The 10,261-nt window shown below is 46.5% G+C and overlaps 1 protein-coding gene across 1 annotated transcript in view; it reads left to right on the top strand.

Annotated features, from left to right (window-relative positions):
- The first annotated feature begins 1,701 nt into the window (after positions 1-1,701).
- The window catches only part of LOC129696680 (DEP domain-containing protein 1B-like), a 52,226-nt gene continuing 43,666 nt past the window's right edge, over positions 1,702-10,261 (top strand). Inside the window, exon 1 of the mRNA XM_055634801.1 lies at positions 1,702-2,002. Coding sequence (XP_055490776.1) covers positions 1,958-2,002 — 45 coding nt within the window. The 5' untranslated portion in view covers positions 1,702-1,957. The remainder of the gene's footprint in view (positions 2,003-10,261) is intronic.

Genomic DNA, 10,261 nt, shown 5'->3' with positions numbered 1-10,261 from the left:
CTTAATTTTTAAGAAAGTTATGGGCTTTTGACTGTCCTCGATCACAGCTTTTGTGTTAAGTAGGTATGTTACAAAACCTACCTGAATCGTGGCTGAGCATCTGCCCCACCCCTTGTGTGTGATTTTGGAGCTGTTTGGAGGGGGCGGGTTTAAAACCCGATTTTTACTAGGCTGTTCCAATCGCAGATGTTCAGCCTAGTAAATCATTAACGGAGAATCGCTGCAAGACCCGTCCCAAAAGCTATTATTAGTTTTATAGGCCTCGAATAGTAGATATAATAAATTTAAAAGCTCTCGTTCAGTTCGCAAGCTCTCGCAGCCCCAGGGTTTTATAAAGCAAACAATTAAAGGTATGTACCTTATTTTTACATTAAATGGGGCATGTATATAACCCTATAATTATAATTTTCTATAGCGAGTAGCTCATTTTGGGCTTTTTATATCCCGCAGTATTTTTCTCGGCATTTGAGGGAACAAATCCAGCGCGATTTGAACGTTCTAAACCTGCGCGTTCACAGAAACCCACTAGAAAACCGATTTAAATGGGCATTTATTTACAGCAATTGAACACTAAATTCCTTCCATTTGGCATATAAATTAATGTAAATTAGATATAAAAATCATGTTATATTGTGAATTATTTGTGAATAATCTTTGGACACTTAGGCTATTTAAAAATGTTAATCTTTCCTTAAGAAATGTGCTTTTGACTATCCAAGATCACAGCTTTTTTGTAATGCCCATTGAAAATCAATAGGGAACAAGATGCTAATTTCCGAGTATGAAAATGGCCATATCCTTTTTTTATACTGAAGATATGAAAGTGAATTGGGTGACAAATTAAACTTTTTATGCTTTATCTGATGGGATAAATTGCAGACTTGATTTCAAAAATCTCAAAATTGTGTAACATTGCTAATTTAAGTCATGCCATCAAATGGCTGAAACGATTTCAAGCACCTGGAAAAGATGCACAGAATTCCTGAGAACACCGGGACAGGCAGCATCTCTGGAGAACACGAATATGTGACGTGACATCAAGAAATAGTTTGTACGTGCCTCAGCAAGGAGGCGTTTCGTTTACATTCAATATTTTCAAAAACTGTTGGAGGGGACAGAATGTTGAACATACAGGTTGTGGCTTGTGTCGCAGCGCCCAGTAACCGCGCGCCGCCTTCCTCCTCCCGCCGACTCAACGCTTCGTCAACTCTCACTGGACGCGAGCCCTGCACAAGCCGGTCGCCCCTGGTTACCGCCTCCTTATAAGGGCATCGCCGCGTGTCACGGGGCTGCTGTCGCTGCCCAATCACAGCACGGTTTCCCCTTGTTCCCCCAGATTTAAACGGCTCGGGTTCCACGCACGAGGTGGATGGAGGGTAACGGCTAACGGGCGGCGGGGGGCGCAGGCAGAGGAGGGGTGAGCGGGGAGCGCAGGGGTGGGGAGGAGTGCAGGGTGAGCGGGGAGCGCAGGGGTGGGGGGAGGAGGAGGAGGAGGAGTGCAGGGTGAGCGGGGAGTGAGTGGGTGGTGGGGGGAGGAGGAGGGCAGGGGTGGAGGAGGGAGGAGGAGTGCAGGGTGAGCGGGGAGAGCAGGGTGAGGGGGTGGGGGGGGGGGGTGAGGAGGAGTGCAGGTGGCGGGGAGTGCAGCAGTGGTGGGGGAGCGGGGCGGGGGGGGGGGTGGGGCGGGGGGCAGTGAGGAGTGCATCGGGCAGTGAGCCACCCGCTCTGGGCAGGAGATCGGAGCAGACAGAGGTGCACAGGGCAGGATTGTACGGGGACCGGGTACACGGACAGACAGTGAGCGACGGAACAGCGGTGCCCGGAGCAGGGTAAAGGTGCATAGTACAAGTGGTACACGGGCAGGGAGTGGGTAACACGGGGTCGGGCAGCGGTGCACAGGACAGTCGGACACAGGGCAAGGGGATCAGTTGAAGCGGAGCGCACTGTCGACGTGAAGATCATGGAGAGCAGGATAACGCCGGGACCGTATCGAGCTACCAAGTTGGTGAGTTGCTCTGCTGTGCCCGAGTTAAAGCCTCGATCGATGCGTGTGGAAATGTGGGGCTCGGCCGTTGCCGGGCAGCCGTAGTTTGCTTTCGCAACGGCTTCAGTTGTTATTTCATTATGCAGTTTCCAAGCGTCCTGTGGTCAGAGCAGGTGGATTGTTTGAGTTATTTATCTTGGTGTTTAAAATTTCGTTTCCCTTTTCCCTAACTAGTCTGAATGAGCAAAGGTCGACATCAAATATATAGGGAGTTCTTTTAAAAAATGCAGTTCAGCCATGTATTCGGCAAGGAAGGATTATGTGGAAATGTCGGGGCGATCCAATGGTAAAAAAGTAATTTGCTAAAGGAGAAGGCTTATTTGAGAAATAAGCTAATTTCAATCGACTTGAAAATAAAATCATACACTCTACTCTGTACGTAGTTTAACTGGGAAAGAGGATTCCACGGGTCAAGACATGCAAAGGACCAATTTCTTGACAACATTGGAAAAGTGGAGAGATTGTGTTTCGAATGAACTGCATCTAAGAGCTTAAATGTAGACATTCACGTAGAGTTTCATGTACAGTCGTGGTCTCTGTCACAAATGGATGATAAGGCCGTGAAATGGTGCCAACAAATCAGTTTGAGTGATCTTCAGCAAAATCGCTTTGTGGTAAAGTTCTGGTCACTGAAGAGGATGCACGTGAGATGGTCACTGAAGAGCATGCAGGGGAGATAGTGTTAAAAAAACAAACTGCTGAAGCAACTTAGCAGATCAGAAAGCATCCGTGGAGGGAGATGACAGAGGACATTTGGGGTTGTGACTCTCCGTCCATCATCTGCAGTCACCATTAACAAAGATGTTACCAAGTTGCCAGAAATTTGGTGTCAATGCGGAAAGATATCCTAATTGTTTATGTGCAGGAATGAACCGACGAGAGTTCGGCACCACCCTCTCTCGCTGCTCCTCCTCTGATTCCTCCTGCTATCATTCATTGTTCTTTACCTCTCTACATCATCTATATCTCGTTTCCCTTTTCCCTAACTCGTCTGAAGAGGGGTCTCGATGTCACCCACTCCTTCTCCCCAGAGATGCTGCCCGTCCTGCTGTTACTCCAGCTTTTTGTGTCTGATTGTAGTGCTTACTTTGGAACACAAGAGTCCGAGGGAGGTATTAATTGAGGGGCAGGAAAATGTGAGATTGATTAAACAAAGGAGACCCAGAATTATAGAACGCCCAGAGCAGCGTTCAGATGGACAAGGACAGCAAATGAGAAAAGGGTGGCATCAAATATGCAGGGATTTCTAAAAAAAAAAAGCAGTTTTAACATGTAATCAGAGAGGAAGGATTGTAAGTGGAAATGCCAGGGTGATCAATGGTAAAAAGGTAATCTGCTAAAGGAGAAGGCTTATTTGAGATACTACGTGAATACTTTACAACAGTGTTTGTCAAGGAGTATGATCTATAGAATGCAGGCGATTGAGAAAATAAGCAAAAGTGAAAGAAAATCTTGACGTGGTAGATGTTCAGTCATGAATGCACAACCAGGATTGGTAGTAAGCACATTCAAATGCGGTATTAAAATAGGACCTGAATAAGTACTTGAAAAGGATTTGCAGGACAATGGGGAGAAGGCAAAGAAGCGGGATTGACTAGTTTGCTCTTGGGTCTCCTTTTTTGGGCAGTAACTTTGTTATTTCTGACGTCTATTTCCTTAAACAGCTTTGTCAGTGAACAGCGGGAATTGATTTAATATAACATTGGGAGGGAACCTAAGGAAGAATACAGTGAAAAGAGATTTTTTTTTTTGCTGCAGTGATCTGGAACTGATCGATTGAAAGTTGCGGTGACCTTCATCTTTAAAAAAAAAAAAGACCTGAATAAGTACTTGAAAAGGATTTGCAGGACAATGGGGAGAAGGCAAAGAAGCGGGATTGACTAGTTTGCTCTTGGGTCTCCTTTTTTGGGCAGTAACTTTGTTATTTCTGAGGTCTATTTCCTTAAACAGCTTTGTCAGTGAACAGCGGGAATTGATTTAATATAACATTGGGAGGGAACCTAAGGAAGAGTACAGTGAAAAGGGATTTTTTTTTTTGCTGCAGTGATCTGGAACTGATCGATTGAAAGTTGCGGTGACCTTCATCTTTAAAAAAAAAAAATAGTACTGGGATATGTACTTGAAGAGAAATGATTTACAGTACTATGGGATTTAATGGAAGGTGGGATTAAGCTGGGTAGATCTTGGTACCTGTTGTACGATTTCAATCATTTATTGACTAAGCTATAGAGCCCCTAAAAGTAGAGAAATCCCTAGATTTGCATTTATGTTCCGTTTCCCCTCATGTTTATAAATGGAAGTTCAGTTTGTTGAAGTTTACTCTGAATACCAGACTACTCTTTTTGGTATACAAAATGCTCACCCATCCCTACTCTCCAGAGATACTGCCTGACCCGCTGAGTTACTCCAGCATTTTGTGTCTACCTTTGATTTTAAACCAGACTGCAGTTATTTCTTATACTCTCTTTGGGGGTGAATTAGCATTTTGGAATTGTATCTATCAAAGCATTGTGAATTTTCCAATATTATAAGCATTGAGTGAATCGATGTAACATTATTTTGATTTTGCACCACATGAGGAATTGGGGAGACTGCCCCATGGATCCATTTGAATGGCATTTATATTGGCAAAAACGGGAAAGCAGACTATTATCTAAATGGTGGCCGATTGGGAAAAGGGGAGATGCAGCGAGACCTGGGTGTCATGGTACACCAGTCATTGAAGGTAGGCATGCAGGTGCAGCAGGCAGTAAAGAAAGCGAATGGTATGTTAGCTTCCATTGCAAAAGGATTTGAGTATAGGAGCAGGGAGGTTCTACTGCAGTTGTACAGGGTCTTGGTGAGACCACACCTGGAGTATTGCGTACAGTTTTGGTCTCCAAATCTGAGGAAGGACATTATTGCCATAGAGGGAGTGCAGAGACGGTTCACCAGACTGATTCCTGGGATGTCAGGACTGTCTTATGAAGAAAGACTGGATAGACTTGGTTTATACTCTCTAGAATTTAGGAGATTGAGAGGGGATCTTATAGAAACTTACAAAATTCTTAAGGGGTTGGACAGGCTAGATGCAGGAAGATTGTTCCCGATGTTAGGGAAGTCCAGGACAAGGGGTCACAGCTTAAGGATAAGGGGGAAATCCTTTAAAACCGAGATGAGAGGAACATTTTTCACACAGAGAGTGGTGAGTCTCTGGAACTCTCTGCCACAGAGGGTAGTTGAGGCCAGTTCATTGGCTATATTTAAGAGGGAGTTAGATGTGGCCCTTGTGGCTAAGGGGATCAGGGGGTATGGAGAGAAGGCAGGTACGGGATACTGAGTTGGATGATCAGCCATGATCATATTGAATGGCGGTGCAGGCTCGAAGGGCCGAATGGCCTACTCCTGCACCTAATTTCTATGTTTCTATATTAGTTCACATTACATTCACTAAAGAGGACATAAACAATCTTCCTGATATTGTAGTGGTCAGCGGATCTGGGGTGAGAGAGGAACTGAAGGAAATCAACATTAGGCAGGAAATGGTGTTGGGTAGACTGATGGGACTGAAGGCTGATAAATCCCCAGGGCCTGATGGTCTGCATCCCAGGGTACTTAAGGAAGTGGCTCTAGAAATCGTGGATGCATTGGTGATAATTTTCCATTGTTCTATAACTCGGGATCAGTTCTTGTGGATTGGAGGGTAGCTAATGTTATCCCACTTTTTAAGAAAGGCGGGAGATAGAAAACAGGGAATTAGAGACCAGTTAGCCTGACATCGGTGGTGGGGAAGATGCTGGAATAAATTATAAAAGATGAGATAGCCGCACATTTGGAAAGCAGTAACAGGATCGGTCTGAGTCAGCATGGATTTACGAAGGGGAGATCATGCTTGACTAATCTTCTGGAATTTTTTGAAGATGTAATGAGTAAAATGGACAAGGGAGAGCCAGTGGATGTAGTGTACCTGGACTTTCAGAAAGCATTTGATAAGGTCCCACATAGGAGATTAGTGGGCAGAATTAGGGCACATGGTAGAGTGCTGACATGGATAGAGAAGTGGTTGGCAGACAGAAACAAAGAGTAGGGGTTAACGGGTCCCTTTCAGAATGGCAGGCAGTGACTAGTGGGGTACCGCAGACTTAGTGCTTGGACCGCAGCTATTTACAATATACATCAATGATTTGGATGAAGAGATTCAAAGTAGCATGAGCAAATTTGCAGATGACACAAAGCTGGGTGGCAGTGTGAACTGTGAGGCGGATGCTATGAGAATGCAGGGTTACTTGGACAGTTTGGGGGAGTGGGCAGATGCATGGCAGATGAAGTTTAATGCGGATAAATGTGAGTATCCACTTTGGTAGCAAAAACAGGAAGGCAGATTACTATCTAAATGGCGTCAAGTTGGGAAAAGGGAAAGTAGAAAATTGGTTGGCAGACAGGAAACAAAGAATAGGGATTAACGGATTCCTTTCAGAATGGCAAGCAGTGACTAGTGGGGTACATCAATGCTCGGTGCTGGGACCACAGCTATTTACAATATACATCAATGATTTGGATGAAGGGATTCAAATTTACATTAGCAAATTTGCAGATGACACAAAGCTTGGTGGCAGTGGGAACTGTGAGGAGGATGCTATGAGAATGCAGGGTGACTTGGACAGGTTGGGGGAGTGGGCAGATGCATGGCAGACGAAGTTTAATGTGGATAAATGTGAGGTTATCAGAATCAGATCTTACTCACCAAGTATGTTTTACGAGGAATTTCACTGGCCAGGTCAATGATACAATTAAAAGCAACAGACTCAAAGCCACATTTTAACATGAACGTCCACCACAGTGATTTCTACACATTCCCCACTGTGATGGAAGGCGAAATAAAGTTCAAGTCCTTCCTTTTGTTCTTCCTCGGTCGGGGGTCTCGAGCCCTCCGTTGACGGGACTGTCTTGACTCCCGTAGCCGGCGGTGTTCGGGCCCTCCGCGTCGAGGCGTTCAGCTCCTGCATTGGGGGGTTGTCAGCTCCCCCGCGCCGGGCGATTGAACCTCGCGTCGTGGCTGGTCAAACCTCTGCGGCGTTGGAACTCCTGACTAGCCTCTCCTGAGACTGCGAGCCCTTGATGGTAAGTCCGCAGGTCGCGGTGGGAGCGATCCCAGGCAAGGGATCCCCTCCGATGTTAAGTCTGTGCCCCGGGGTGGGGCTCACGACAGTCCGAGGAGGCCTCCGGCTCTAGCGATGGTAGGCCGCAGAGCCCGGAGAATGAGATCTGAAAATTTATCACATCTCCGGGAAGGTGGGAACTTGGGAAAAAAAGCCTACTCCTGCACCTATTGTCTATTGTCTGTAGTTACTAGACCAAGTGGGACCAGTTTGGTGCGGTGGGGGTGCGGGGTGGTCTGCGGCGTCACACACACACTAACAAACCCCCCCCCCCTCCACACACACACACACACACACTAACCACCCCCGCTTGATATATTAATATTATTCATTGGCTCCTTTTTCCCCATCCCCGTCCTATCCACTGACGCATAGCTCCCAACTCGCAGGCACGTCCAGAGAAGGAGGGGATAGAGTGGGATGGGGGGTTAGAGAGAGAGGGCAGAGATCAAGAGAGAGGGGGGGGGGAGTGAAAGAGGGGGGGGAGGGGAGAGGATGGCAGGAGAGAGGAGGAAGGGGGGGGTGAGGAGAGGAGGAGGAGGGGTGGAGAGGAGGGGGGGTGGGAGGGAGGAGGAGGAGGGAGGGGAGGGGGGGAGAGAGAGGTCAGTGGAGGGGCAAGAGGGGGGAGAGGGAGGGGGGGAAGAGAGGTTGGGGGAGAGGAGGAGGGGATGCGAGAGGTGGAGGAGGGGGGGGGAGAGGGACCCGACCAGAGACAGACACGAGAGCTCTAGTACCGGGCCCGACTTAATAATAATAATAATAAATTTTATTTATGGGTGCCTTTCAAGAGTCTCAAGGACACCTTACAAAAATTTATCAGGTAGAGGAAAAACATGTAAGGGGAATGAAATAAATAGTAGAGACATGACTAGTACACGAAGTAAAGACAGAATACAATTCAAAACACAATATGAGGCAATTAATGCACAGATGAAAAGGGAGGGGGATGTGGGGCTAAGGATAGGCAGAGGTGAAGAGATGGGTCTTGAGGCGGGACTGAAAGATGGTGAGGGACATGGAATTGCGGATCAGTTGGGGGAGGGAGTTCCAGAGCCTGGGAGCTGCCCTGGAGAAGGCTCTGTCCCCAAAACTGCGGAGGTTGGACTTGTGGATGGAGAGGAGACCGGCTGTTGTGGATCTGAGGGACCGTGGGGGTTGGTAGGGGGAGAGGAGGTCAGTGAGATATGGGGGGGCCAGATGGTGGAGGGCTTTGTAGGTGAGGATCAGAATTTTGTAGGTGATCCGGTGGGAGATGGGAAGCCAGTGAAGTTGTTTGAGGACTGGAGTGATGTGATGCCAGGATTTGGTGTGGGTGATGAGTCGGGTGGCTGCATTCTGGACCAGTTGGAGTCGGTTGATGTAGGTGGAGCTGATGCCAAGGAGAAGTGAGTTGCAATAGTCCAGTCGGGAGGAGATGAAGGCATGGATGAGTCTTTCAGCAGCGGGAGGTGTGAGAGAGGGTCTGCGTTTGGCGATGTTGCGGAGATGAAAGAAGGAGGTTTTAATGACATGGCGGATGTGAGGCTCAAGGGAGAGGGTGGAATCAAAGATCACGCCAAGGTTGCGGGCCTTGGGAGATGGGAACTTGCTCGTTCTTCACCCGTAGCGCGTGGAACACAGGCCTCCGCAGTCTTCAACTATGATCTTTGACCTTCAGTCGACGGCCCGAGTTTTGAATAACGGAGGGGGAGGGGTGACATCACTCGCAGAGCGAGCAAGAACGGCAGGCAGATCCATTGTGATGTCATCAGCCAAAGCCAGCCGTTTTTTCCCCCATTTAATAACTCGAGAAATAATGCATGAATTTTTCGGAATCCACGGGATAAATCTCTATCGGAATATGTAAAAATGTTACCGTTTAGCGCATCGTATTTTCGGACGATTTTGGAATCCACGGGATAAATCTCTACTGGAGTATGTAAAAATGTTACCGTTAACGCGTAGTTTTTTCGAGAAGATGTGCGCGCACGCGCACCACACACACACTTAGAGTTTTATAAATATTAGAGATGAAGAAAGTATTGTACAGTTGAGATTTTTAGAGGTGAAGTGGAGAACCTTGGGATTGTGTAATAAAGTCAGTGTATTTGGCTATTTGTAATTCTTGGCTGAGTAAATAATTAATTAAAACAACAGAAAATGTTACAAATGAACAGAAGGTCAGGAAGTGTGTGTCCTCCGAATCGATTAAGGTCAATGCTCTTTATTCAGAAAAAATGAAAGCTCTTTTACTGGCAATTTTTACTGTTGCGTCTGTTATTGGTGGTTTGAGTTAAGCACGTCAGCACAAATTGAATGGTCAAAAGTGACACCAAAACATCCTTATTCTTATTATTATAACTATAAAACTCTGATCTTGGATGTATGCGTGTGTATTTATTTGTTTGTGTGTTTTCTCATCCTCTCGAAAAAACGTTGTGCGAACGGGAAAGTTTTTACCTATTCTGGTAGAGATTTACCCAGGGGAGATCGAAATCGATTTATTTGAAAACTTTGTGCTTTATTTCTTGAGTTATTAATAAAAATCTTCATAAATCCGATAAACCCAACTGGTTCCACTTGGTCTAGTTCCATCTATTTGTTTGTGCACATCGGGTTGATTGCATTAGTCGAAACAGGGTGGACCACGTGAAGGTTCCCTCTTGTGTACATCCCACAAGCTGTTTGAGCGCCTCCTGCTTGCCAGGATTTCTCCATTGGAAGAACCTGTTCTGCCCAGAGAGCAAGCTGGCTTTAGACCTGGTAGAAGCTGCGCAAATCAAGTCCTTGCCCTCACTACCAATATAGAGGCTGACTTCCAACATGTCCGGAAAACTGGTGTTGATCTAATCGATCTGTCATCAGCTTATGACACCGTGTGAAGACATGGTCTGTTGCTGAAAGCTTCCAGAATCTTGAAGTGCCAAACCACCATGCGTGCCCTCTCATCCATCCTCAGCAACTGTAGATTTGGGGTCTCACTTGGGAACCAGACCAGTACTGTCAGGACCTGAATGATGGTCTCCTCCAGGGCTCTATCCTAGCTCCCCTACTCTTCAACATTTATGTGAGTGACATGCCAACTACCTGTACCTTGTCCAGG

The sequence above is a fragment of the Leucoraja erinacea genome, chromosome 1, assembly GCF_028641065.1.
Source record: "Leucoraja erinacea ecotype New England chromosome 1, Leri_hhj_1, whole genome shotgun sequence".
Lineage (NCBI taxonomy): Eukaryota > Metazoa > Chordata > Chondrichthyes > Rajiformes > Rajidae > Leucoraja > Leucoraja erinaceus.
The sequence above is the reverse complement of the archived record's forward strand: the minus strand, read 5'-3'. Positions and strand labels throughout refer to the sequence as shown.